Here is a 26,042-nt window from a genome sequence, read left to right on the forward strand (position 1 = left end):
TGAGTTTCCGATTCGTAATGGTTTCTGTTACTAAATTTAATAACTATAGTTAACAGCAGTTTAAGTCACATGTGCATGTGAAAGACAAGAAATTAATATATTATAATTATATAATTATGCCATCATTCAGCTGTTTTTGTCGACTGACCATGTAAAAACCAGCTGCTCGTGGGTGTCGCTGGTATATAAGAAAGACCCACAATGCAATCTGTAGTTAGTGCAAAAAGTTGCTATACCATGTTAACCAGCCTCTGGTTTCTTATCGTTTTGAGGATAAGCCTAACTATAAGTGCGAGATGGCCACGGGAAAATCATCTTTCGGACACGGAAGTCAGCAAATACATGAGGACCATGGATGTTATACCGGATGTCATTGATATCGGACCCCAGGAGTTTCTCAATGTAAGTGTTTTAATTTATTATAAAATAGAAAAGAATAATATATAATTTATTCCTCCAACAAGGTCACATATCATGGCTATATAAATGTGGATGGTGGAAAGCAATTGCAGCCCATGGAGGTGAGAGATGAACCTGCAGTTCAATGGCCCGCAGTTATTGAACACTATTACACGCTGCTAATGGTAAATCCGGATGCACCCAATGTCCTGACACCATCGCATCGGGAGTTTCTCCATTGGATGGTGCTAAATATTCCTGGAAATCATCTGGGTATGGGAGATGTTCGCGTCGGCTATATGGGCGCCGCTCCGCTCCCAGCAACCGGAACGCATCGGTTCATCTTTCTGCTCTATAAACAAAAGGATTATACCAAATTTGAGTTCCCAAAGGTGCCCAAGCATTCGGTTCAGGGAAGACACGGATTCAAAGTTCAGGAGTTTGTTAAAAAATATAAATTAGGCTGTCCAGTTGCTGGGAATTTCTTCACCTCCACCTGGAGTGAAGATGTTCCAGCGCTTATGAAAACCATTTCACTCGGATCCAGCTAAACAGTTAAGAAATAAAGCATAACTAGAATCTGAATCATAACATCTTTGAGAAAATTATCTATTCGAAACAGGATTCCAGGTTGTTTACCAACACTTATATTTTGGCATTTCAAATTTAAATTGATCATTTCCTTCTCCCCCAAAAATGTCCGACGACACCATATGTTTCTCAGATCACAAAATCGTACCGGATGTATTGCAAGCATGTCCCTACAAGATGCTTAAGGTTGAATTCTCCACGTAAGATTTATTGTATCTCACTTACAATTGGTTATCCCCTCAGGTGACATATAGCGGTGGTCAAAGGGTGGATATGGGCAGAGAACTAACGCCCACACAGGTGAAACAACAGCCAACGGTTGAGTGGGAAGCAGATCCGAATACACTCTACACACTGATCCTTACCGATCCGGATGCTCCCAGTCGCAAGGATCCAAAGTATAGGGAGTGGCACCACTGGCTGGTGGTCAATATTCCGGGAAACAACATCGAAGAGGGCCAAGTCTTGACCGCCTATGTAGGCGCTGGTCCCCCGGAGGGCACTGGACTTCATCGTTATGTCTTCTTGGTCTTCAAACAGAACCAACAGCTGAATTGCAATGAGCCGCGTATTCCGAAGACAAGCGGTGACAAGCGATCCAACTTTAGTACGGCTAAATTCATTACCAAATACAAGCTGGGAAATCCCATTGCCGGAAACTTCTTCCAGGCCCAGTGGGACGATTATGTGCCACAGTTGTACAAGCAGCTGTCTGGCAAAAAATAGGAGGGAATGTATCAAGCTTATATTCTTATCAACGGATTTCGAAATATTGAATTTGTTTTGCAAAATTTTGCTGCTGAATGCGCCCCTTTTTCTGTGAAGCGTGACTTCAAACTAATCACTCGCTTTAATTACTGTTGTGGCAACGCTTTTTTTCCCCCAGCAGCTGTTTATGGAAATAAAAAAAGCTTTCCAGCTTTGTCTTAAAAGTAAGGCATCATGGCAAACCGGTTTCAGTTTTAAACAGACCTTGTTCGCTTGTAGATCACTTTAACTTCAAAGTCAGACACTTGGCTAATTAGTTTTCTTAGCAACATGTTCTCGATTCTAATACCTTTGATGAGCTGTGTGCTGGCTATCCAAGCTGGCTCATTGGAAGAAGTCTTCAGGAGCAACCAGGTGGTGCCCGATGTTATTGCCCAGGCACCAGATCAGTTACTAAAGGTGAATATTTAAAAGAAAGCTAACTAAAGAGAGAGCTTAAAGGTGTGAGAATCCCATACATAGTTTCGTCTGTGTATTATCTTATAATAAATATAAATTTCTTTTCATTTTAAACTACTATTTCCTAAAGACATAAATAACAGCAAAAAACTTTCTGATCAAAGGTCATTTTAAACGAAAAACAAGAATAGTAATGGTATAAGAGACGTATCGAGAAACAAAATAATTATTGATACTTCACCTAGCAGTTAAAAATAATCAAATAATTACAATAACAATCAATTTACTTCGCATCAACGATTTCATGAAATCATTTCTGATAAACAAACTGCTCTTAAAATTGGTTACACTTCCTCTTAATTGCCACAAATGTATTCAAAACTAAACTAATCAAATCTTTTTGCCTAATAGGTGACATACAACAATGGTCTGGTGGCCAAGGATGGTGTGGAGCTCACGCCCACCCAAGTGAAGGATCAGCCTCAGGTGGAGTGGAATGCCCAGCCCGGTGAATTCTACACACTCATTATGACCGATCCCGATGCACCCAGTCGGGCTCAGCCCAAGTTCCGGGAGTTTAAGCACTGGGTTTTGGTTAATATTGCTGGAAATGACTTGACAACTGGTGAAGCAATCGCCGAATACATTGGATCCGGTCCACCCCAGGGAACGGGTCTGCATCGCTATGTCTTCTTGCTGTACAAGCAACCTGGAAAGCTGGAGTTCGATGAGGAGCGGGTTAGCAACAAGTCGAGGAGGGATAGACCCAAATTTAGCGCCTCCAAATTTGCCCAAAAGTATAAGCTGGGCAATGTCGTAGCGGGTACTTTTTACCAAGCTCAATACGATGACTATGTACCAAAACTGCATCAGCAGCTGTCCGAAAATTAATTAATTATACACAGATAATTCTTTCTGAGAATATGCACACTCTTAAGGAGCTAAAAATTAAATTGATTTAACTATTGTAAAGTTCTTAGTGAGCTAAAGTTGCCTTAAACATCTTTAAATAACTATTTGCCTTATTGGATTCGTTTTTTCAGGCAACAAATAAATAAACTATTCACCACTTCCACAGAATGATTCTGATACCTTCTTTTTTTTTTTTTGTTTAACTTAGAGAATCGAATTTGTGTTTATTGATTGATTAAATGATGGCTTCCATTATTTGCCTGCCGCCGTGGCTAGGGGATTTCTGAGTACCAGGATTACCGAGTCGCCGCGCAGGAACATCTTCGATATGAAACGATCCTTATTCACCGGCTTCACCTTCTTCTTGCCCTTGCCGGTGCGCGGTAACTCTGTCCACATCTCCTTCACATTCTCCAGCACCATGTTGCAGTGGCGATCGAAGGCCTTGACTCTTCCCAGAAGTTTTTTATTGTTGCGGCAATTGATCAGAACCTGGGTATTGTTCTTCACCGACTGCGTGAGCACGGACAGTGGCCCGGTGTTGAACTCCTCCTCCTCCTGGCGGGCCAGCTCCTCCGGTGTTAGTTCTGATTTTGGTTTCACAAGAGCCCTACAGAGTTGCAACAATAAAAACAATAAGCCGGAAAACTGAGAAACCAACCAATCCAAAATGCCGGCGCACATGTTGCCCGCTGAAGTAGCATTTCTGGCTGGTTGGTCAATTGATATTTGTATTACTTACATGGCAAACTATAGGTATTATTAGTTAAATGCAATGCAAAGTCTTATTTTATGGTTTTTCAGTGCTTTTTTGAGATATTTTTACGGCAAACGTTTTCCCACCGCGTCTTGTTTTATTCTAGAGATGGTATAGGAATGATAACCATAATATCGATAACATTTAATATCGATACATGGTATGTTTAAGCTTGTAGTATTTTCCTTCTTCACTATTTTGATATTTTCTAAGAACCATAGTAGGTCACACTGCCACGCACGAGATTTATTATTTTTGTTATTAATTTTTAAATGGCAGCCAAGAAACCAAAAATGGACTCTGACGAAAACAGTGGCGACAGTGTGTCCGCCACCTGCTCCTACTGGGTGCCACGCAAAAAACGCCGTTGCAAAATGACGGCCAACAAAGGCAGCCCATTTTGCGGCGCCCATGCACCTCCCACCGCCGTCGCCACAGAAAATGTGGATGGAACCGGTGAGGATTCCTTCCAAGAACGGATTCCCTGTCCCTTGGATCCGAAGCACACAGTTTTCAAGAGGAAGCTGGCCAAACATTTGACTATCTGCAATGCCAGGGATCAGGAAAGTGTGCTGCCTTACATTGTTAAGGGGATTAATTCTGGAGAGGATGAGCTGGAGGTTGCACTGGAGAAATACGACCAAATAAAACTGCACGAGCTGCCGGATGAAGAGTTCTATGGTTTGATTGACAAAGTAAAGCAATTATACGATAAACATATAAATTCTAGTATCCAGGAGCTGAAGTTGTCGCATGAATCCCTGAGGGCAGAACTGAATCGCTCGGATTATGGCCAGGAAACGTTACGGCAGCTCACTCAAGCCTCCAGCTTGCTGGGCATCCTGCAAAGGGATGATCAACTCGCAGATGCCACTAGCTACGTGGAATTTGGTGCCGGAAAGGGACAATTGGCCTTTTACTTAGCCACCGTCTTGGAGGACCAGAAACTCACCCGCTCGCAGGTCATACTAATTGATCGCCTTTCACTGCGCCATAAAAAGGATAATAAGCTTACCAACAAGGAGCAGGTGCAGCGCATCCGAGCGGACATTGCCGATCTGAAGCTTTCCGCTTTGCCGGAATTGAAGAAAACTCAGCAAACGGTGGCGCTATCGAAGCATCTATGCGGTGCGGCCACAGATTTGACCCTGCGTTGCATATTGGGTAAAGAAGGTGGCGGCGCCGCCACTGACTATGTGCTTATCGCCTTGTGCTGCCATCATCGATGCTCCTGGAGTTCCTATGTGGGACGCTCCTTTCTCCAAGCAGCTGGCATTGAGGCCCGAGAGTTTACCATTCTAACCAAAATGGTCAGTTGGGCGGTTTGTGGCACTGGTATGAGTCGTGAACGACGCAAGGCTATGGAAAAGGCAGAGGAGCAGCCAACGGAGCCGAACACGCAGCGATTGAGCCGCGAGGAGCGGGAAAAGATTGGTCAGCAATGTAAGCGGATATTGGACTACGGAAGATTGGAGCACCTGCGATCCCAAGGCTACCAGGCGGAGCTGAAGTTCTATGTACCAAGAGATGTGACGCTTGAGAACGTAGTTCTGCTGGCCAAGCGATCCACATCCAAAAACATAATTAGTTGACTTTTCTGTATTGAATTATATATGCAGAAATACCCTTTAAGGGTATACTGTTTTTTAAATATGTTTGAAAAGGTATTTTCTTTAAATTTAAAACAAAGGCTGATGCAATCGTTAAATTAAATGTCGATTCTTTAGAAAACCTTAAACTAGACCGACCAATGGCTTAGTCATTCAAAGCTAAGATGTTACTATAGTATTTTTTTTCTCGCTAAAATGCCACAATTTGTTACATTATTAATTATTATTATTTGCTAAAGCTGATCGAAAAAAACTTAATTTGATGTTATTATACCCTTGCAGGGTATTATTTTTAAATTGATTTATGCAATCTTTAATTAAACCAATTATTTATTTGAAAAAAAATAAATAATTTGTTAAACCAAAATCTAGCTATAATCATTAAATTAGACCAGTTGGCAGTACCGCCAGCGGGTATTATCACAAGAGAACAAGTATCCAACAGCTGATCGTGCGAACCCCGTAGAAAAATTGGAAAGAAAAAAATTTAAACAGAAGGTGGAAAAGTACGAATTAAAGGCAAAAGTCAAAGAAAACAAGTTACCAAAATGGTAAACATTACATTACCAAATCGGGAGGAGCGGTTGGAGCTGCTGGGAGAGCGCATTAAGAATCTTTCTGTCTATTTCGAGATCGGCGACGACGTGTGTCCAGTGCAGATAGCCGAGTTCACGAAAAATTTTACAGAAGACGAACTTTGCCGATTGGTGCGTGAAGCCGCCAATTGGGCCATGACTCGTTCTGTTAATGGAAATCCTGATGGCTTCAAGATTACCCAAGGCGATTTTTTGCAATCCCTTTCGGCCATTAAGCCGCGATTTGGTGTACAAAAGGAACGACTCGAAAAGATGATGCCAGGCGGCTTCTTTGAGTCGGTACGCCCGGCTCAGGAGATGACGGAGACCAAGTTGTTGAATGATCGTGCCTTTAAGATCGCTGGTAATATTGTGTCGCACTTGCAGACCATTATTTTTTTGGAAAACTCTCGGGACTCACGAAAGACGCAAGGTGGAACAAGAAACGTGGAGCTCAATGGGAGGCGAGCCAATCTCTCGGTCTCTTCTCATCCGGAATCGGTGGATCGGATTTTGATGAATCGGCGGATGGAAAACATAATGAACACTGAGATTTCGGATATTGCGCAATTTGAGAAGGAGTACATCGCCGAGTTAGCTGAACGTGGCTTCATCCAGATGCCACCTGATCAGGGTTTGTTTTGCCAGCTGATCGAGGGTGCTCCAAAGTCGGGAAAATCGGCAATTGCGGCTCATTTCGCCCAGAAAAGTGATGTGCCCTTTGTAAAGCTCATCTTGCCGGAGGACTTCCTAGAAGCTAGTCAGCCCGAAAAATGTAGACACATCCGTGAGCTCTTTGAGGACGCCTGTGTCTCCCATGACAGTATCGTAATTCTCGATGAATTGGAACGCCTGCTGGAGTATTCGGCATTGGATAGGAGTTACTCAAACGAAGTACTCCAGACACTAATGGTGCTCTTAAAGAAGCAGCCACCAAGAGGTCACAGGCTCCACATCCTGTGCACTTCCAGTCGTCGGGATATCCTAGAGGATCTGGGAATGCTGTCAGTCTTCACTTCGGTGATCCATGTGCCAAATCTCTTTGATCCGGACCAAATACTATCCGTGGCGGAGGCTTCACAACGCTTCGAGAAAGAGGAGCTACTAGCCATAGAAGCTGCCATCGTGGACAAGCCCATTTCAATTGGGATCAAGCGACTACTGGATCTCATTAACTGGGTAAATCCCCTTAAGCCCGATCGCCGGGTTCCCAAATTCCTTGAGAAAATGGGTGCCGAAATGGGATGGGAGTAGCCAGTCGACCAACTGCAGAGACAATTCTTTTGAATTTATTACTAATAATTAAGAATAATCTTTGCTAACTCCAAGTTAGCCTTTTACGCCTTAAAGGAACTATGCATTTCAATTGTATTTTGTTCTTATTCATATTTCATATTTTAATTAACAAGAAAATTAACAGCCAGCTGAGATAACAAATGTATCATAGTTTTAAGAAATATTAATTCAAACAATAAAATGTTTATATACCCTTAAATCGTATGCTCTTTAAGTTTGGGGTTTTATTTTGATTAACATATAAATATTAATCTTTTTTTTTCTCAAATATAGAAAGAAAACAAATGGGAATTATACATAACTTTATTCATTTGACCCGTTTTTTCATGTTTGTTGTAGAATGTAAAATATAGATTTCAAATTTAATGCTGAACTAAGTCAAAGGGAAGTTTATGTTTTTATTAAAAACTGAAAGTGGTCTCTCTAGGCATTAAAAAAAGGGTTTATTTAAAAAACAGAACTGGAAAACATATTTAAATCCCAATTAGTTATCTAGTTTACATTTTCTCTAACTACTATGTCAAAATTTCCAAGCACATTTCTAGCTTTTTTCCAAAAGCTTTCTAAGCTTTTGTACATCTTTAAGAGTTGGTTGGCATCACTGACCAGCTGTGCGAGTTGAAAAGAAATTCATGTTAAATCGAGTATTAATTATTTGCTAATATTGGAAAGATGGCAAACGAAATGGCCCACCGGATGAGGGCAATCAAGTGCCCCACGGACGAACTATCGCTGACCAACAAGGCAATTGTGAATGGATCCGATTTCACCGAGGAGGTCAAGTGAGTGTTTTCCCACACAGGCCATATACATACGTGGGCGTATTTTCCCCATATTACTATATACAGATTCACACATATTTCGCATTTATCCGTTCTCAGATATGTGGACATCTCGACGGGGCCGGGACTGCACTTTATATTTGCGCTGGAGAAGATTAGCGGCGCAGAGCTGCCACGGGGCCACGTCGGTTTTTCGCTGGTCCAAAGAAAGTGGGCCACGCTCTCCATTAACCAGGAGATAGATGTCCGACCGTACCGGTTCGATGCAAGTGCGGATATCATTACCCTGGTGTCCTTTGAGACGGATTTCCTGCAGAAAAAGACCACCACGCAGGAGCCATACGACTCGGATGAGATGGCCAAAGAGTTTCTCATGCAATTCGCCGGCATGCCTCTGACCGTTGGACAAACACTAGTCTTTCAGGTAAACTATTTTGAGATTTCTTGAAAATAATTTTAATTTTCAATTTCTAAAATAGCCAAGGATTTCGTTTTCTTTATAAAAATATGCCAAAAAGAATGATTTCTTTATGTAGCTTATATCCCAAGTTTTATGATTAGATTCCAGAAAGTATTATGAAATTAGTTACGAAAATATGATTTCCTATGATTGCGTTGTTTAACAACAAAAACCCTAAAGCATTTTGAATTATTTACAGTATATATCGTAACAAACGCTGAGCAAATTTCAATCAATTTAACAGCAAACTAAGGTATTTGCATAAGTGACGTAAATATGTATGACTAGCCTTTGGTTGATGACTAATAATAATAATTGTAAACTGTGCAATATTAGTAAAGATATGACAGAAGCTATATAAAATTATGTATATTATATGTATATATCTAATATATTTAACGTAACAAAATTTAATTGGCTTTCTGCCATGCCTTTTTTTCTATACATAGACTCTAAGGGTATATTGATATTAATATAAAATTACATACAAATGAATTTTGAAATTAATTATCCTCTCTTTTAATCTTTTCAGTTCAAGGATAAAAAGTTTTTGGGTCTGGCGGTGAAAACCCTGGAGGCTATCGATCCCAGAACCGTGGGAGATTCTGCACCCAAAGCCAGGAATGTACGTTTCGGTCGCATTCTGGGTAACACTGTGGTGCAGTTCGAAAAGGCTGAGAACTCAGTACTAAATCTTCAAGGACGCTCCAAGGGAAAGATTGTCCGCCAGTCCATCATTAATCCGGACTGGGATTTTGGCAAAATGGGTATCGGTGGCCTGGACAAGGAGTTCAATGCGATATTCCGGCGAGCCTTTGCGTCGCGTGTCTTTCCACCGGAACTGGTGGAGCAGCTGGGCATTAAGCATGTGAAGGGCATTCTCCTGTACGGACCACCTGGCACGGGCAAGACCCTAATGGCCCGCCAGATAGGAACCATGCTGAATGCCCGCGAGCCAAAGATCGTTAACGGTCCACAGATCCTGGACAAGTATGTCGGCGAATCGGAGGCAAATATTCGACGCTTATTCGCGGAAGCCGAGGAGGAGGAGAAGCGCTTGGGACCCAACAGTGGATTGCACATCATCATCTTCGATGAGATCGATGCTATATGCAAGGCTCGTGGCTCGGTGGCTGGAAATAGCGGTGTCCACGATACGGTGGTCAATCAACTGCTGGCCAAAATCGATGGTGTGGAGCAGCTGAACAATATTTTAGTGATAGGTATGACCAACAGGCGGGACATGATCGATGAGGCACTACTACGGCCCGGACGCTTGGAAGTCCAAATGGAGATTAGCCTGCCAAATGAGCAAGGACGCGTCCAGATCCTCAATATACACACCAAGCGGATGCGAGACTTTAACAAGATAGCCAGCGATGTGGACAACAACGAAATTGCGGCCAGGACAAAGAACTTTAGCGGTGCAGAGCTGGAAGGATTGGTCAGAGCGGCACAATCCACGGCCATGAATCGATTAATCAAAGCTGACTCCAAGGTATAGTTTGTTGAAATGTTTGTAATTATAATTACTTTCCATTAATTATTGTTTTTTTGGACTATTCTTTAGGTTCATGTGGATCCAGAGGCCATGGAAAAATTGAAAGTAACCCGCTCCGACTTCTTGCACGCCTTGGAGAACGACATAAAGCCCGCCTTTGGAACCGCCCAGGAGATGTTGGAGAATATGCTGGCACGTGGAATTATCAATTGGGGTCCACCGGTCACCGGACTCCTGGAGGACGGGCTACTGTCTGTGCAGCAAGCCAAGGCCACCGAGGTCTCGGGATTGGTATCTGTACTGATCGAAGGGGCTCCCAACTCTGGTAAATCGGCTTTGGCCGCCAATCTGGCCAAGATGAGCGATTTCCCGTTCGTCAAGGTCTGTTCACCGGAGGATATGGTAGGTTTCACCGAATCCGCCAAGTGCCTGCACATCCGCAAGATCTTTGACGACGCCTACCGCTCCACATTAAGCTGCATTGTGGTGGACAATGTGGAGAGATTGCTGGACTATGGCCCAATCGGACCACGGTACTCCAATCTCACGCTGCAGGCCCTGCTGGTGCTGCTCAAGAAGCAGCCGCCCAAGGGCCGCAAACTACTTATCCTATGCACTTCCAGCCGTCGAGATGTTCTCGAAGAGATGGAAATGCTACCGGCCTTTACATCCGTGCTTCACGTGTCCAATCTCTCAAGACCGGAGCATGTTCTTGCCGTGCTAGATGATTCCGATTTTTTCAGTCCGGAAGAACTGCAGAGTATCGCAAGGAAAATGGCCGATAAGCGAGTGTGCATCGGTATCAAGAAGCTACTGGCTCTCATCGATATGGTCAGGCAATCGGAGCCACATCAACGGGTTATCAAGTTCCTCAGCAAAATGGAGGAGGAGGGCGGCATGGATCTAGTGTCCAGAACGGACTAGCTACCGCCCATCTCCGAGCTGAGGCTATCCGTTGTGGAGCTAAACGATGCCTTTTGAAAGCCAAGTGTACATTCCACAGCACAGCATCATCAAGCAGCGGGGGTGGGTCGACTTGATTGCCAAGAAATTAATAGGTCGTTAATGAATCGTTTAAGAACAAATTCTCCATTTAAAAATAGAAATCCTAAATGTCAAAGTTCCCTTAATTCATTTTTAAAATCAAAAGACTCTTGATAAAAGGGTATAATTCAAAAATTTTAAAATTTTCGAGTTTCAAACTAAATTCACTGAATCGACGATTCACTGATTTCACAGTTTGAAACATTAGAAACTTGATTGATTTCTGGAAATGTGAAATTTAATAAGAGTTGATTACTGTAAAAATATAATATTTAATATATTTCTTTGTTATGGTTTTCCTAAGGCACTGCAATGGTCGACCCACCCTAGAAGCACCTATTATTTTTAATACTTTTTCAGTTTTAATAATACTATTAAGAAGGAGCTGAAGTAGCGTGGATCATCATCAAATCCCGAGTGTAATTAGTTTTCCCCTTTAGGTATATGTGACTTTATTACTACAATTAATTATTATATTAACGTTTTATTAAAACTATTCAAAGGCACACACAACCAACAACATTTATTTGAGTTTATTGGACACTTTTTTGAACCAACGAACTTTAACTAAGGATCAAGACACATAAAAAAACCTCCAATTTAGATACCACAAAATAGTTACGCACATAAATATACAATTTTATACAAAAAACAAATTAAACAAACACCCATGTATTTTATACGGTTTTACAAATGCTGATCTTATTGACAGAGACGAGAACCAAAACGAAACCGACTTGAAAAAGTGCAGATCCATAAATAATGTCATAAGCACACTTACTTTTTAAATGGTAAAACAATGAAATGAAATTTAAATACTTCGATTTTATGTTAGATAAGTGGTGTATTTTATACATTTTTATATTATATTGAGGACTTTACTTGAAAGATCCCAAGATAAAAACAAGTTCAGAGAAGCCAGAGAGAATTCAATTGAAATTAATTACGAAAACTTAACCAATAATAACTTTCCTGAAAAATTGTAAAACTATTAATATGGAGGCTAAAAGAATTTAAATTGTTATAATACCCATTGCACAAAATGAATTAACTTAAATGTATTATTGTATCGTGCTAGAGAATTCCACTAATTGAATGATTACAACAAAAATGTATTTGATTTTTCTCTTTAACCAAGAATATATATTAGGTGATTCCTAAACTAAATCAATTTCGGTTTCAAAGCTAACGTAAGGAGGTTTAGGTCTCGACTTGTGGTTACAAAAGCCGATTAAAGCTTTTCACGATCACTGATCGGATCTGGCAAATATATATATGAAACGTATTGTTTAATAAAGAAATATGAATGTAAATGTATGGTACATGTAACGGTCTAAATTAAAGTACTAAGACAGTACATTATAATCCTTAAACTAATATGTATCGAGCATATTTTCAAGGAGTTATAAATAAATGGAGTTGAGTACTTATTTTATGTGTTTTTCTACTTATATTTGTTTAACTTTTATAGTTATGGTTTAGTGGACCAAGTTTTCTCATCTTATTACCAATTGCTAATTGGTATTAGACTCTTACAATTTTCTGCACAACTTGTATGAAATTCTTTTGAAAATTCCATTAATTTGAATCTTGTTTATGCTAGACAATCGCTGGCCAGACAGCTGTCCAGCCGAAAGGCGTCAAGTGATTATTAGCGGCTGCCGGTGTCTATTCGTTATTTACATACATACTATATATACTATATATATTTGGATCGATCCATCGATCAGCTGTTTAGAGCAGTTAGTTATCCCAATGTAGTGAGCACAACAACCAACCAGTTGCTCTAATATGTAATTTGAATAAATGATTTATAATGAAAACACTTTAGCCGAGCGTCGTCTGCGTATACGTAATGCGGAGTGGAGCAATGTATAGTAATTGATATATGGCGCTAATTGCGCTCGACGCCCATTTGTGGTCCAGTCCGTCGGAGCGACGCTTTATCAGCGTCGTCGCCTCAGGAATCCTGGGGTAGCCAGAGACACCAGAATGTAGCCAGTGAAATAGCCAAAGCCATGGCCATGTCGAGACGGTGTCAGGTGGTAGCCAGCGCCGCTTATTAACTAATTAAAGCTGCATATTTCTTGAGATCTTTAAATGGATTTGCATTGCCAATTGACGCCTGTGGAGTAGTGTAGAAACAACAGGGTCGTCGACAGAATATCATGGAATACAAAAAAGAAACAGTTTTCTGTAGAATCTTTAAATATGTTATTTTAGGCTTCCCGAAAATATAATTATATAACCGAGTTGTAATGAAAACTCAACTGAAGAATGACCGAGTTAAGTTCGCAATTAATTCCAAATGTGGGAATTGCGTCCGAATCCGAGGAAATCCAACCGACTCATCATCATCATCATCATCACACACCCACCCACCCGGCAGGCGCTGTGTAATTATAATTATCAAGTTTTGGGCCTGGCCAACGCGTCACCGGCGGTCACTCACGTATGTTAAACTTTTCATGACGAAAGTCCACTCGGACAAAAGTTCACTGACCAGGCCAAAATAAAATAATAAAAATATAAAACAAAAAAAAAAACTCATTGCCTGCAGGAGCCAAAATTAAAACTGAAACGGATTTTCATTCAACTGACTGTAAAAATAAATGCAAAACTTTTACAAATTCATATTTTTGTTATTATTAATCGAAGTCAGCAGAGACGCCCCCCGACGCCTTCCCACATTTTGCACTTGGCCAAAATTGAAATCGGACAAGTACAGTGAGGAAAAGTTTAATTGGTAATACTTTTAAAACTTTTATAAATTGTTTTATATATTATAAAAAATTTTAAAAGTTGTAAAGTATTTTTGAATTGCAAGCTTTCATTTCTTATCTAGAAATAATATTTATTTGACAGTTGGAATCAAGTTTATAAGACTTTTATATATTGTTTTCTATTTTATAATAATATTTAAAACATTTTAAATGTATTTTCAGTTAAGTAAGTTATGCCTGTTTATTTCTTATCTAAAATTAATTTGAAATTTATTTGACACTTCGAATCAAGTTTATAAGACTTTTATATATTGTTTTATATATTATAAAAATAATTAAAACGGTTAATGTATTTTGAGTTGATTCATTTCATTGAGTTCCATTCATTTCTTATCTAGAAATTATGTTAATTTAACACTTCGAATTAAGCATTTTAGCTTTCATATATTGTTTCATATATTATTATAATTTTTAAAACGTTTTAAAGGTATTTTGAGTTGAGTTTCATTTCTTATCTAGAAATTATATATATATTTAACACTTTAAATCAAGTTTATAAGACTGTTAAATTTAATAAAAATATATTTAATATAATATAATGATTATTATTTTGTGTTGAGTGAGTTGTGCCACTGTTCACTGTTCTTATCTAGAAATTATATTTATTTAACACTTGGAATCAAGTTAATAAATTGTGCATTTATTCCCATTAGATTTCATTAATTTACGGTGAGCTTTAATTTTAAAAATTGTTTTTTTCAGCGATTATTATTTTACGGAATTCGATCCACTGTTTGCCCCTGTCGCGCCCCTCGTAAACTTTGAAACCGGCCCGGCTTCGTGGTTTTTGTTATTGTCCAAAAGCCCACACGCCGGCAGCAAAGGTTCGATTTCACTTTCGCACGCTGTCCCCTTTCTCCCCATTCACCTGTCCCCTCTCTCCCCATCCACCACCTGTGTCCCCCCCCCCTCACTGCTCCCTTGAAGCACAAGGAGCAGCGGGAGCAGGCGCATCAGAGGCGTCACGGCTTGAGCGTTTTACGAGCGAATGCCGCTCTCACCTGCTTTCTTCCGAACGGTGTGCTTTCGCTCTTCGATCTCTGACGCTCCAAGAGAAACTTGTTGTATTGTTTTTGCAGAACCTGACTGTTTTTAATATTACAATACATTCAATATTAAATTTTATAAATTAATTCCTAGACTTAAGGATCAAGTGAAAAACCTCCTAAAAATCAAGCAATTAATTGCAGTTCCTTGAATGAAAAATCGGTCAATTTAGAATAAATACTAAGAAAAAACATTGTAACCTTCATGGTTTACTTACTTTATAAAACTCCTTGTTTCTCGAATGATTAATAATATTATTTGATATTAATTGTACCCAAAATCTTCACACTATAAATAAATATATGTATTAATTATAAACAAAAGAAACCTATGGCTTATAGCAATTTCAAAATCAAAATCTTCCTATATTGCACAAACGCGGAAGATTTTCACTATACACATTTCATGGTTTTTCCAGAGTTCAACCTGCATTTTCATGCCATGTCCATTGATATTTTCCGGCGACTTCATGAGTGTATGTGTGTGTGTGTGTTAGCATGCGAAACTAGCAGTTAAATTAGCAGTTTTTGTTAAGCTACAATTTTACACTGCAACTCTGTTTCGGGGTACTTTTTTTTCTTGTCTTTTCCCGGTTTCGCCTTTTGGGTTTCTTCGCTTTTTCCACTCTTGCAATTTATAATTGACTTGCAATTTGGCTTTGGGCACAGCCCCAACTATTTGTGGAATTTCGGGGAGGCTAGGGGATTTATGTCGGTGGTTTTCGTGGAACTTGCATGCGTATTCGTCATCAACTGTGGTTGCACGAAAATAAAAAAATAAAAATAAAATAAAAAACCAAACAAAACATGAAAAATTATCGCATTTGTGGTATGATTTTTCGGGATTAACCCTGGAAATATGGGAAAATCTCTAGAGAAATATGTCTTTTTTTAAGTACAAAATTTAAATGTAAAGTTTAAATTTAATTTCAGGATCTATGAAGTTACAAAGTATATAAAATATTTGTCAAAACATGACTTAAAAAAATGATACAAAAATACAGTGAGCTTATGCATTCCTGATACATTCACATTCAATTTTTGTTCAATATTAATATGTAAAATAAATCAAAAAGCCAATAAAAAGTAACCCACTTTAACCCGTATATTTCACTAACTAACTAAAACCCCAAAGAGCTACCCAAAACCATTCAAGGGTTAAACAAAATGATGTATTTGTATGCCATTTATAGTCGAATCAGAAGACACAACCCCCAATATTACACACAAACAATAACATAAAATCGATGTAGAAAAACAACAACACAAAAAAACGGGGATACCATCAAAAGGAGGCACAAATCAAAACGCTAAAGAAGAACCAAAAAATCTTTTGGGGGGGGCGCAAAAAGTTCGAAAATTCGAAATCTGAAATCTGTGAAAATGTGGCCGCACGCGATCGAGACATTCGCATTTCATTTTATTCCATTTCGATTCATTGATACGACGGCGGCCCAGAAAACACAACAAAAAAAAAGGTCGGCCCAGTTCCAAATTAAATAATAAGAGATCGTTTCTTTCGCTCCTTATTATTATTATATTGTATTCCACCCTTTTATTTTGTATTTTTTTGCGTGCTGCGTTTTTTGTGGACTTCATTTTCTTAGGAATTCCTTGCAGCCTCTCTCATCCGCATCCCATGTCGCATGATCAATCAGAATTTCTGGCTTCCAGGGGCCTCCCGATTTTGATCTAGATCGGTTATCGGGATCAGTTTAAGTTCCCTTTCATTTCAGAATATGACGAAGACCCTTTTTAAAGGCAGCACGTGCCTAGAAATTGGGATTTCTTTAGTTTCCATGGCCAGAAATCTGTATTAGTTTTTATATCCTGTAAAATCTAATGAAAATATACAGGTTTAAGTATATATTTTCATATAATATTCCCTTAACTACCTACCTCTCATTTGGTTCTATAATTTCCTATCTTGACTCGCACATCACTTTCCTTTTTTCCTATTTTTTTGTTTGTTAAAGATCAGCTGCCACTTTTCGAGGGCGGCACGTGCTTTCTTCACTTTCCTCACCTACTCGGGTTACCTGCGAGTTAGTTTTCCCCCTTTTTTACCCTTTCAAGAACTCATTCCTCACCTTTGGCCCTTTCGACCGCCACGCCCCCATGTCATTATGTCGCACACTTACGCCTGGCGGATATTGATTTCCTTGGACTTGAATGGCACACTATTCAACGCTTTCCAGTAGCTGTGATGATGATGATGATGACATCTGTGTATGCCCATTGTGTTTCACTTTTCATCAAACTTATATTAATAAGTTGTACCGAGGAGGGGCCATAATTAAACCGAATTCGATATTTCCGGCCGGAGGAAAGACATTTGGTTCACTGAACCCAAGAAAAATCCTTGAACTCTCCGCGTCGCCAGACGAAATAAAAATATTTGTATACATATGTGTTTGCCAATAATCTATTTCAAACAGAGGCCAGCATAAATATGAAAAACAAAAAATATATAAAGGAAAAAAAAACTGAGTTAGAGCGGCGTCTGCTGCCCTTTTGGCGGCACCCTCACAAAATTATTGACCACGGTTCCAAGCAACCAAAACTAAAAAAATAGTAAGAAACCACACAGAGAGAAAATTATAATAAAAATCACAACAGGATTTTATGGTTAACTTATTAGTTTATTGATACGTATTTGTACGTGTTTTGTTTAAACAAATTGACCAGAATTTGAGGACCAATTTCAGTTGAAAGTTGAATTTTCTAATTTCTATATCATATGAGATCTTTTAGAAAGTTTTTCAGAGTGCTTAAAGTCGGACTTTGAGTTGGACTTGTCCGTGTCTCATCGGATGCGAGATGCTACCCAAAAATATTTCAGCTAGAAGGGACAGGACAGGACTTCTGTGCGCCTTCTTCCATGTGGTTTTTTATTTTTATTTTTTTTTTTTGCTTCTGCTGACCAACAGACTCACACAAAAATACATATTTCGTTCTAATCAACATGCTGCAAAACATATAATTCGAATTTTTGATATTTCGTTCGACCATTTTGCTGAGAAAATTGCATTTAAACGCCTATTATGCGCTTTTTATTTGCAAACCCATACTTTTCTGCCCGAATGCTCGGATGCCTGGATGGACTCAGTCATGCAAAAATACGAATCATTGTATAAGCATATACCATTGGCCAGGCCATAATATTATGTCTGTCAACTAGTTGGCTTGGCTTCCTGCTTTTCATTTCTTTTATTATTATTTTGGGGAGTTAATTAAGCGAAATCGTAAAAATCGTTAGCAAATAAAATAAATTGTACTCAATTACACGAGTGACATCCAAGGCGCTATCCCAATCACTGGTGATTGACCTCTTTCAATGCGACATTCTTGGCTTGGAAAACAACTCGTCTCTTTAGCCAGATAATGAACTTTATACGATCGGGTATATATATATATATATGTATACTCCGAATCAGAGTCGGATACTATGCGGCATGCACTTAATCAAAATGTACGACAAAATCAAGAGTAAACAAAACTGCAGCGCAGAACTCGACTCGAGAACCGGCAACGGCGGGTGCATTGAACACATGACACGGTCACAAAACAACAAAAATTTAAATCTCATTTATTTATTTTATGTATTACAAGGCACTGCGGAAATATAAATGTGATAAAGAAATACAAAAAATGTATCATATGGGTGTGAAACAAAGGAAAGATTTGGAGACATTATGGACTATCTTTTGGGAAGGTTTTAGGAGTACTTTGAATGCGAAGATTATTATGAATTTTGTTTAATAAATTCAGTTAAGTAATAATAAGTAATAGCAAGCCTTGAGCCTATTGTCTACAAAACTTTCATTCTCCTGTATGAACTCTCTAACAAAATCATTGTCGTTCTTGTGCTCTAACTGATAACATCTCAAAATTTTTGTTTTAGGTCTCAAATTATTTTCTTGTTCGGTTCCAAAGTAAGTGAAAATTTGAATAGAAAAAAAAAGTAAAATCCTACAGATACTTTTTACTTATTAGAACTTGTACGGATCAATCATGTGTTGTGGACCCTGCGGACCTTGTGGACCTTGCTGTGGTCCTTGTGGACCATGCTGTGGTCCTTGTGGACCCTGCTGTGGACCATGCGGAGGATGTGGTCCTTGCTTCGGGCCTAATGTCTGTGGTCCCTGCTATGCATGTGGACCCTGTGGCGGCTGCTATTGTGGTTATCCTTGCTGCTAGGACATCAAATTGGGGAAAAGGAATCGAGCTAATTTGAAAGCAGAATACCGGGAAAATAAGGCAGTTATCCAGGAACCTCAAGAAGTAATTTGAGACAAAATAAAAATGGAGTAGGAATGTCTAGGGATTGTTTCTTTATTTCACAATGCAAATATTAATGCAATTTATAATATGATTAGTTAATTCCAGAGAGATTTGCATAATCAAATCGAGCAAGTTGAATTTAGAACAAAAATCACTGACGTAGTACATATATATTCAAAGCGACCCGAATAAGAATCGATCGACGTCTTCTAATGCGATGTGGTTGACCTTGACGATCTGTCGAGAGTTTATTGTCCTTTCAATAGAACACGCTAAATAAAGCTTATTTTAGCAATCCAAGTACATATATGCATATATATATTTTATAAATTTTTTTTATCTTTTTTCGTGTTTTTTGTTGTATATTTACTGCACTAATTCTGCGACGAACTAGTTTCGACACAGCAGATTCCGATTCCGATTCCGATTCCGATTCCGATTCCTGAATTCCGAGTCAACAAAGTGCATATAAAACAAAGTATTTAAATTTTTGTGTACCCCGGCAGCCGGAGATTCCCCCCGATTCCGCCTGGCTCCCGGGACCAATCCCCGAGCTCATCATCAGCTGACTGGATCTACGCGCGCGCGCGCCTTTTTAATTGCATCTTTCGAGAGTTTCCCTCCTGGCCACCCCTCCCCTAAAGGGGGTTACTTTTGTACCTGTATTGGTCCGGATTTAACTCTGTATGCAAATTAAACAAGTTCGCTGCCAAAAATATAGCCGTTCGCGTTGATTTGTTGTTGCCCGACGCCGTCGCCATCGTCGTGTATATTTGCCTTTAATTATTTATTTGCATTTATGTGCGATGAGATGTAGAGGTAGTAGTAGTAGCAGTCAGTGTAAAGTAAGTAGTTTGGCTAGTCACTTTGTTTTGTCTGCCCCAACTAAAGCCACAACAACAACAAAATAAAGATTCACCAAATAAATATAAACACAAGACTAAAGCCCAAACTCAAACTGAAACTCATACTGAAACCAAACATGTTTCATGTTTTTTGGGCGTTTGCTTGGAGTTTTTTTTATCTATGTTATTATTGATCATCAGCTAAATTGTTGATAATTAGTTTGGCTTTGAACTTGATTTAGAGCTTGTTTGAAGCCAAAAAAGCCAAATGTGTCAATAGTCGAATCTTTTGGGGGGTTCATCGTCGAGAACGAAGCTCGGGAACTTTTCTTGATATAGTGTAAGACAAGATCTGGGTTTGTTGAGTTCTGTCAAGTCATTGGAGTCATTTATATTTATTTAATTCATTTGTTTTTAATTATCTCTCAATTCACTAATTTGTCTTCCCTTTTATGTTTATACTATTCGACAAAAAAAGAACATTTTCTCAGAAAATAGAAACCCTTATGAAAAGTATATTTTAAGCTAATTCGCAAAGAGTGTTAGGGATGTTATTATGCAATATAATGTAATATGAAAAACTATTTATTGAATATATAAATTATTAAAATATTAAAATCAATAATATATAACTTATATTTCATCGACTTAGTATAGCAGAAAGTTGTTTGTACCATGAATCGATTAAAGAACATTCTTATTCGGTTCAAAATAAAGTTCACTGTTTCATTTTAAAAGTATAACCTTACCCATAAATTGTTTCTTGTATATCAGTTATGTTTTATAGATCCCCACTGTGGATAAAGCATCTTTGACAATTGTATTTCATCCCCTACAATCATTCCAATCTTTATCTCTTGTTATCCAATTTCCAGCCTCATTTTTTCCAATGGGTTTTATTTATTTTTTTTTGCCTGGCACTGAGTATCCCCTATTCATGCCCTAATTGCAGCCCAGTGGAACAGTTTCGAGTATTTCATGATCATGACTAAGGTCAGATTCATAAAAACCGCATAAACTAGACCCAATTTAGTTGACAAACACACAATCACACACACTTACACACAAAATGATGTGTAGAGCGAAGAAATTAAAAGCGAAATGAAATTGTTTATGCAAAAAAAAAAAGAGACAAACTTGAGAGGTAAGAGGGGATTTTGCCAAGCATTGAGGGTGCCGGCATTTGCATAGACATTTTGCACGTCGAGGTTTGTGGTTTTGGGTGTCCAGAGGCATATCGAGTGGATGATGGTGGAGGCCCCCACACAGAGAGAAAATATTTCACATTTTTAGAGCCAAGAAAAGGTTAAGAAATTAACATTAAATAAATACATAACCCATAATAACCAAAGAGCTATAGGCCTAAGCTGCTATGGCTCTTAATCCCTAAGTTAGCTCTTAGTTTAGGGATAATTGTAAGCTGTAGATAAATAAACCATTGAATACAACTATAAATTGTAGATAAATTATTCCCTTAATTTGCTATCTTTATCTTTAAAGAATGGTTGGTATTTTTTCTTAATGGCAAGTTAAATTTGTAAACATAAAAAAGACATTCTCTCAGTGTATTAGATAGCGAATGAGACGCTTCCATTTTCAAGGGGGCTGCCTTGTCTGGCGGCTCGGATTAGCCGCTTCCACATTGAACTTGAGCTCTCCCTATCTCTACGGTGCACAAATCCAAGACAAATCCAATCAGGTTCTGGCCAATGATATTGTTACTGCCGGATCTGGTGCACTTGCGCATAAATCATGCGCCTCCGATGATATCACGTGTTTATAATTAGATCGAGTGCATTTTCACTTTCCACCAACCGAACCCCAATCTGTCTCAGATGTCCATGTCCAGGAATCCAAATCCGTATCCGCATCTAAGGCAACTCCCCCCGTCATGTTTGACTGACTGACTGACTGAAAATCGTGATATTTGATGTGAGTGTAGTATCTGTGATTTGACCAGGAACGGAACCCCATTGAGCCATCAATGGATCGGATCGCCCGTAAAGTGTCGTTCATTATGACCTCCTGTTATTGTTGGCCAGCGACACTCGTGGCTCTTGGCTACAATGTAATCTAGCTGCTGGCGGCTCTTTAAAATATGCAGCGGTTCCGATACTGTCAATATATATATCTATATACATATATACATATATGTATCCACTTGATCCAGCGATCGGGCGGAATCCACTTGGCGGCACTCCGTACATATGACCACGTTGGCCCTGAGAACATGTTATTAAATTACTGTAATAATGTATTAAGTATGTAAGAATGCCACAAATGTTAATATGTAATAATAATTGTAATGGCCGGCAGCTATATCAGAGAGACCGATCTACTCGACTTTGGCCAACAGTCCACCGGCATAACCCTCCCCTCCTCTATTACGCACTCAAATTGACAACAACTTGCGATTCCCATTTGACATTTTCAATTCCATGAAAGTGCTAATAATGCACTTATGTGTTCGTATTGCACGGGTTGATTTCGTTATATCAATGATATATACTTCGAAAAAATTGATTCAACTTCCATATCATATCGCTTTTGAGTTAAAAGAAGTTTAGAGTATATAGAATTTAAATTCTACAATAAATCTTTAGAACGATTCCTACCTACTATTACCTTTAAGGTTTAGATACAGAGATCTTTCAACAGAATCTCTTATGAAATGGATTTAGTTGTATATATTTTTCTTTTATAAATATTTACCAATTAAGGATCAAACTGATACCTAAAGGCAATATATATATATATGTACATATTATAAGAAGAAATATAAAGATTTTAACGAATCTAACTTTCCTGTTTATTTAGAGTTTTATATAATGTTATTGCTGGTACAGCATTTTATTTTTTATAGTTAATAATATTTAACCCCCTCTATTATGACATATTTGAAACATAATATTAAAAATCTTAATGCATAATGGTTTAAGATTAAAGATAATAGGGTTATGTTAATTTAAATGTTAGACTGATCTATCATATGTGCTAATTTAATATATATTTATTGATCTATCAGTAAAAAAAAAACAAGAGATTTATTATAGATTTATAGTATTATTTCTACCTCAAAAGTATTCAAGAAGTTGTATGACTTTGCTGACAATGTGATTTACCACATTTACGTATCAAAGTCTAAAAATAAAGGTGTTTTAAATTAACTCTGTTATTAACTATGAATGTTAAAGCTATTGTGTACATAAGTCCCTTAATTATATGCAAAAGCTTTTGGTCAAGACAACTTAATATAAGAATATGTTAATTATTTTTTGCCCCCTTATTATTCCTTCTTTATTTCATTTATATATTTTTTTTCTTTAAATATTCCCGGGTGCGCATTTGCTTTCTTCTTCTTTTTCTGGCTGATGATTTTTGGGTGTTATGCAATCAAGACGATAATTTCAACATTTCTACAATAATAAAAATAAAAATCCAAAATTGGGCAAAAAAAAAGTAAGGATATGCATATCCAGTTTTAATCGCACGATTTTCTGGATTTGGGAATTTCATGGGATTTTATTTATGTTCATTGCTGCAGCTTTTGTTGTGATTTTTTTGTTTTTTGCACTGATTTGGCGGCTGCTGCTGCCAACGAGTTAGACTTGTAAATAAAGCCTAATTATTTGGCGGTGTTTGTTCAATCAATTAATATTATTTATAAATTGTCTGAAATGATGTTGAACAACTGCGTGTGTCTCGCGGGGCCTGAATGCATTGAGTTATTCTAATTTATGTCAGCAAATGTCACATGTGGGGACTTCTTTGTGCACTTTGGATACTTTTTTGATATCTACATTACCATTTGGCCTGTTCTTTGACTCGGAATCAGCGATCGCTTGTATATTTACACTATTGCAATGGTAAACAGTCTGCGTCTGGGTCTGATCATTAAACATTTATAAACAAATTATGTCAATTTGTATGTAAACATGAAATCGAATCAAATCGCACCAGCGAGTGGCCGGCCATCGAATGCAGACGTGCAGAGAGTCGCCTTTCGGTCCGCCAGCACACAGATTATTGCAAATATTGGATTGCAGCTTACAGCCTGGCTTTTTGCTGTCGGTTCAGCATACACCGAAAAAAAATTCAGATTTCTAGTTTTATACCAATTAAATACCGATATCTATAATTTACTTTCATTTAAATTGATAAATTTGATTTATAGATTGGAAAATTAAACGTGCTTGTCTAAAGAACTTTGCAAATTGAAGAATATTTTTTTAAATCATTTCATATTTTTTTAGATTATTCAAGCTTAGATTGGGCCTATTAGGAGGTTTATTTTGTCTCGGAATATACGTATATTACCAAAAATAGTATTAATATTCATTATATTTATTATACTCATTACATTCATTATATTCAACCTTAAATTTTTGCATATTTCAAGATTGATTTATCAGTCAATCATTTTTTATCAATTAAATTTCAATATTTATCATTTAATTTCGTGATGATATGTTATTTATTTAATAGATTTAAGAATTCCGTTTTGAACCATTTAATATATATATAGGAACTTTTTTGAATAGATTAGCAAGTTCATTTTACAATTTGGAATATATACAAATATATATAAATCAATATATTGTACCTCAGATCCTTTATATTTCAAGAACGATTTATCATCTAAATTTACTTCAAAAATCTTTTATTAATTGTTGATTAAAATTCGAACTTAGAATTCCTACATCTTCTCTTTTTTAAGTGAATAGTATTGTAATATACAGTCCATCATAAATTAATTCAAACAATGAAGGAGTTTTAAATAAGTTAACACACATAAAGATATATATTTTCAAAAATTTCTTATCCCATGCTCATGTATTTATATATATTTACATATAACAAATTTCCCAATAAATTCATATATTCTTCATATAATCTTTACTTTTTCCCACAGTGTAGTTCGCAAATCTCAGCTTTAAAGTCTCAGCGTTGCGGCGCGTCGTCACCGTCAACATTTAGTTTGGCTTTGCATTTTGTTACTTGAGCTAAATTACAGCGCATGAAATACGGAAGTTGTTATTGCTGTTGTTGCTATTACGGCATTGATTGCAACCTGCACTTACGAACGCTAGAGAGGGAAGGCGAATGTGCGAATTTAGGAACGGGGGGCTTAAGGGGGGCTAACGGGGCTAGCGGGGCAAACGGGAAAGGGGGGTGAGGCGACGGGGAAGTTTTGGCCGCGGCCAAAGGGCGTGTGTTTTGGCCCAAAGTTGTATGCTGCTAATTTTGATTTATTGCAAGTCGCCATCTATGGCGTTTTTTTTTTTATCGTAATGCTTCCTGTTCTCCATCAGATCCGTCTCCATATTTAATACAGTGAGCACTCAATTTGTATGAACAACATATTTTTATTAAATTTGATTCAAAGTTTTGTTTTAGTTTTATAAAAATCGGAATACTATATAATATAACTGCCAGAGAAACGGTTGTTAAATGTAGAGGATCAGTAAGTATCTTTCAACAACAAGTAACTATGAGCAGTAAGTATCAATGAACATTAAGTAACTATGATCAGTAAATAGCTATGATCACTAATTAACTATGAGCAATAAGTAACTATAAGCAGTAAGTAAATATAATCAGTAAGTATCTATGACTAGTAAGTAACAATGATCAGTAAGTATCAATGAACATTAAGTAACTATGATCAGTAAGAATCAATGAACATTAAGTATCTATGACCAGTAAGTAACATAATCAGTAAGTATCTATGACGAGTAAGTATAAATGATCAGTTACGAATTTTGAACACTAATAAACAATGACTTGCAACTTTTGTAACTCAACACATTTCTGAGACTTGGCCGGCAAAAGTCACTTCGTTCCGGGGATGTTATAACCAGTTGGGAATCATATGCACATGTGTGCGAGATGAGCATTTAGTAAATATGAGCAGTAAGTAGCTCCGAACAGTAAATATCTATGAACGGTAAGTATCTATGAACAGTAAGTAACTCTGAACAGTAAATATC

At 37.8% G+C, this 26,042-nt stretch overlaps 7 protein-coding genes and 1 long non-coding RNA gene across 10 annotated transcripts; 7 read left to right on the forward strand and 1 right to left on the reverse strand.

The window, feature by feature from the left end:
* The first annotated feature begins 218 nt into the window (after positions 1-218).
* LOC110176635 (putative odorant-binding protein A5) lies at positions 219-990 on the forward strand. The gene is made up of 2 exons (XM_020943063.2): positions 219-402; positions 465-990. Exons 1-2 carry the CDS (start codon positions 238-240, stop codon positions 948-950), a joined length of 651 nt encoding a protein of 216 aa, XP_020798722.2. The 5' UTR covers positions 219-237; the 3' UTR covers positions 951-990.
* LOC110176639 (protein D3) lies at positions 979-1,940 on the forward strand. The gene is made up of 2 exons (XM_020943066.2): positions 979-1,176; positions 1,234-1,940. Exons 1-2 carry the CDS (start codon positions 1,096-1,098, stop codon positions 1,714-1,716), a joined length of 564 nt encoding a protein of 187 aa, XP_020798725.2. The 5' UTR covers positions 979-1,095; the 3' UTR covers positions 1,717-1,940.
* LOC110176636 (protein D3) lies at positions 1,778-3,237 on the forward strand. Its single transcript, XM_020943064.2, has 3 exons — positions 1,778-1,922; positions 1,978-2,157; positions 2,569-3,237. Exons 2-3 carry the CDS (start codon positions 2,029-2,031, stop codon positions 3,046-3,048), a joined length of 609 nt encoding a protein of 202 aa, XP_020798723.2. The 5' UTR covers positions 1,778-1,922; positions 1,978-2,028; the 3' UTR covers positions 3,049-3,237.
* SmD2 (small ribonucleoprotein particle protein SmD2) lies at positions 2,563-4,123 on the reverse strand. Its single transcript, XM_020943067.2, has 2 exons — positions 3,812-4,123; positions 2,563-3,679 (listed from the first exon to the last, which is right to left on the reverse strand). Coding segments are annotated over exons 1-2 (360 nt in total). The 5' UTR covers positions 3,814-4,123; the 3' UTR covers positions 2,563-3,321.
* LOC110176630 (tRNA:m(4)X modification enzyme TRM13 homolog) lies at positions 3,993-5,481 on the forward strand. The gene has a single exon (XM_020943055.2). It carries the CDS (start codon positions 4,099-4,101, stop codon positions 5,416-5,418), a length of 1,320 nt encoding a protein of 439 aa, XP_020798714.2. The 5' UTR covers positions 3,993-4,098; the 3' UTR covers positions 5,419-5,481.
* Positions 5,482-5,822: 341 nt separating this feature from the next.
* Positions 5,823-7,506, forward strand: LOC110176631 (vesicle-fusing ATPase 2). 2 transcript variants are annotated; one of them, XM_020943058.2, is made up of 2 exons: positions 5,929-6,143; positions 6,399-7,506. In XM_020943058.2, exons 1-2 carry the CDS (start codon positions 5,985-5,987, stop codon positions 7,263-7,265), a joined length of 1,026 nt encoding a protein of 341 aa, XP_020798717.2. In that variant the 5' UTR covers positions 5,929-5,984; the 3' UTR covers positions 7,266-7,506. The 2 variants fall into 2 exon arrangements, with proteins under 2 accessions (XP_086688729.1, XP_020798717.2); XM_086832603.1 differs by having other exon boundaries at positions 5,823-7,506.
* Positions 7,507-7,598: 92 nt separating this feature from the next.
* On the forward strand, positions 7,599-11,750 carry Nsf2 (N-ethylmaleimide-sensitive factor 2). Of its 2 annotated transcripts, XM_020943054.2 has the most exons (4): positions 7,599-8,089; positions 8,189-8,513; positions 9,082-10,047; positions 10,120-11,750. In XM_020943054.2, the coding sequence occupies exons 1-4, from the start codon at positions 7,980-7,982 to the stop codon at positions 10,972-10,974; spliced, it is 2,256 nt and encodes a 751-aa protein (XP_020798713.2). In that variant the 5' UTR covers positions 7,599-7,979; the 3' UTR covers positions 10,975-11,750. The 2 variants fall into 2 exon arrangements, 1 of the variants encoding a protein (XP_020798713.2); XR_015271676.1 differs by lacking the exons at positions 7,599-8,089; positions 8,189-8,513 and having other exon boundaries at positions 8,900-10,047; positions 10,120-11,534; positions 11,598-11,750.
* A 6,957-nt stretch (positions 11,751-18,707) lies between these two features.
* LOC110176642 (uncharacterized) lies at positions 18,708-19,244 on the forward strand. Its single transcript, XR_002319270.2, has 2 exons — positions 18,708-18,858; positions 18,920-19,244. It is a non-coding gene; the product is annotated as an uncharacterized LOC110176642 (long non-coding RNA).
* The last annotated feature ends 6,798 nt before the right edge of the window (positions 19,245-26,042 follow it).

The sequence above is a fragment of the Drosophila serrata genome, unplaced genomic scaffold (genome assembly GCF_035046125.1).
Source record: "Drosophila serrata isolate PLE 108 unplaced genomic scaffold, ASM3504612v1 contig_30, whole genome shotgun sequence".
Classification (NCBI taxonomy): Eukaryota; Metazoa; Arthropoda; class Insecta; order Diptera; family Drosophilidae; genus Drosophila; species Drosophila serrata.

Coding starts and splice junctions, on each gene's coding strand:
- LOC110176630 (XM_020943055.2), top strand. CDS start 4,099: ATGGCAGCCAAGAAACCAAAAATGGACTCTGACGAAAACAGTGGCGAC.
- LOC110176636 (XM_020943064.2), top strand. CDS start 2,029: ATGTTCTCGATTCTAATACCTTTGATGAGCTGTGTGCTGGCTATCCAA. Junction 2,158..2,568: donor CACCAGATCAGTTACTAAAG/GTGAATATTTAA, acceptor TTTGCCTAATAG/GTGACATACAACAATGGTCT.
- LOC110176631 (XM_086832603.1), top strand. CDS start 5,985: ATGGTAAACATTACATTACCAAATCGGGAGGAGCGGTTGGAGCTGCTG.
- Nsf2 (XM_020943054.2), top strand. CDS start 7,980: ATGGCAAACGAAATGGCCCACCGGATGAGGGCAATCAAGTGCCCCACG. Junction 8,090..8,188: donor GATTTCACCGAGGAGGTCAA/GTGAGTGTTTTC, acceptor ATCCGTTCTCAG/ATATGTGGACATCTCGACGG. Junction 8,514..9,081: donor GACAAACACTAGTCTTTCAG/GTAAACTATTTT, acceptor TAATCTTTTCAG/TTCAAGGATAAAAAGTTTTT.
- LOC110176639 (XM_020943066.2), top strand. CDS start 1,096: ATGTCCGACGACACCATATGTTTCTCAGATCACAAAATCGTACCGGAT. Junction 1,177..1,233: donor GTCCCTACAAGATGCTTAAG/GTTGAATTCTCC, acceptor TTATCCCCTCAG/GTGACATATAGCGGTGGTCA.
- LOC110176635 (XM_020943063.2), top strand. CDS start 238: ATGTTAACCAGCCTCTGGTTTCTTATCGTTTTGAGGATAAGCCTAACT. Junction 403..464: donor GACCCCAGGAGTTTCTCAAT/GTAAGTGTTTTA, acceptor TCCTCCAACAAG/GTCACATATCATGGCTATAT.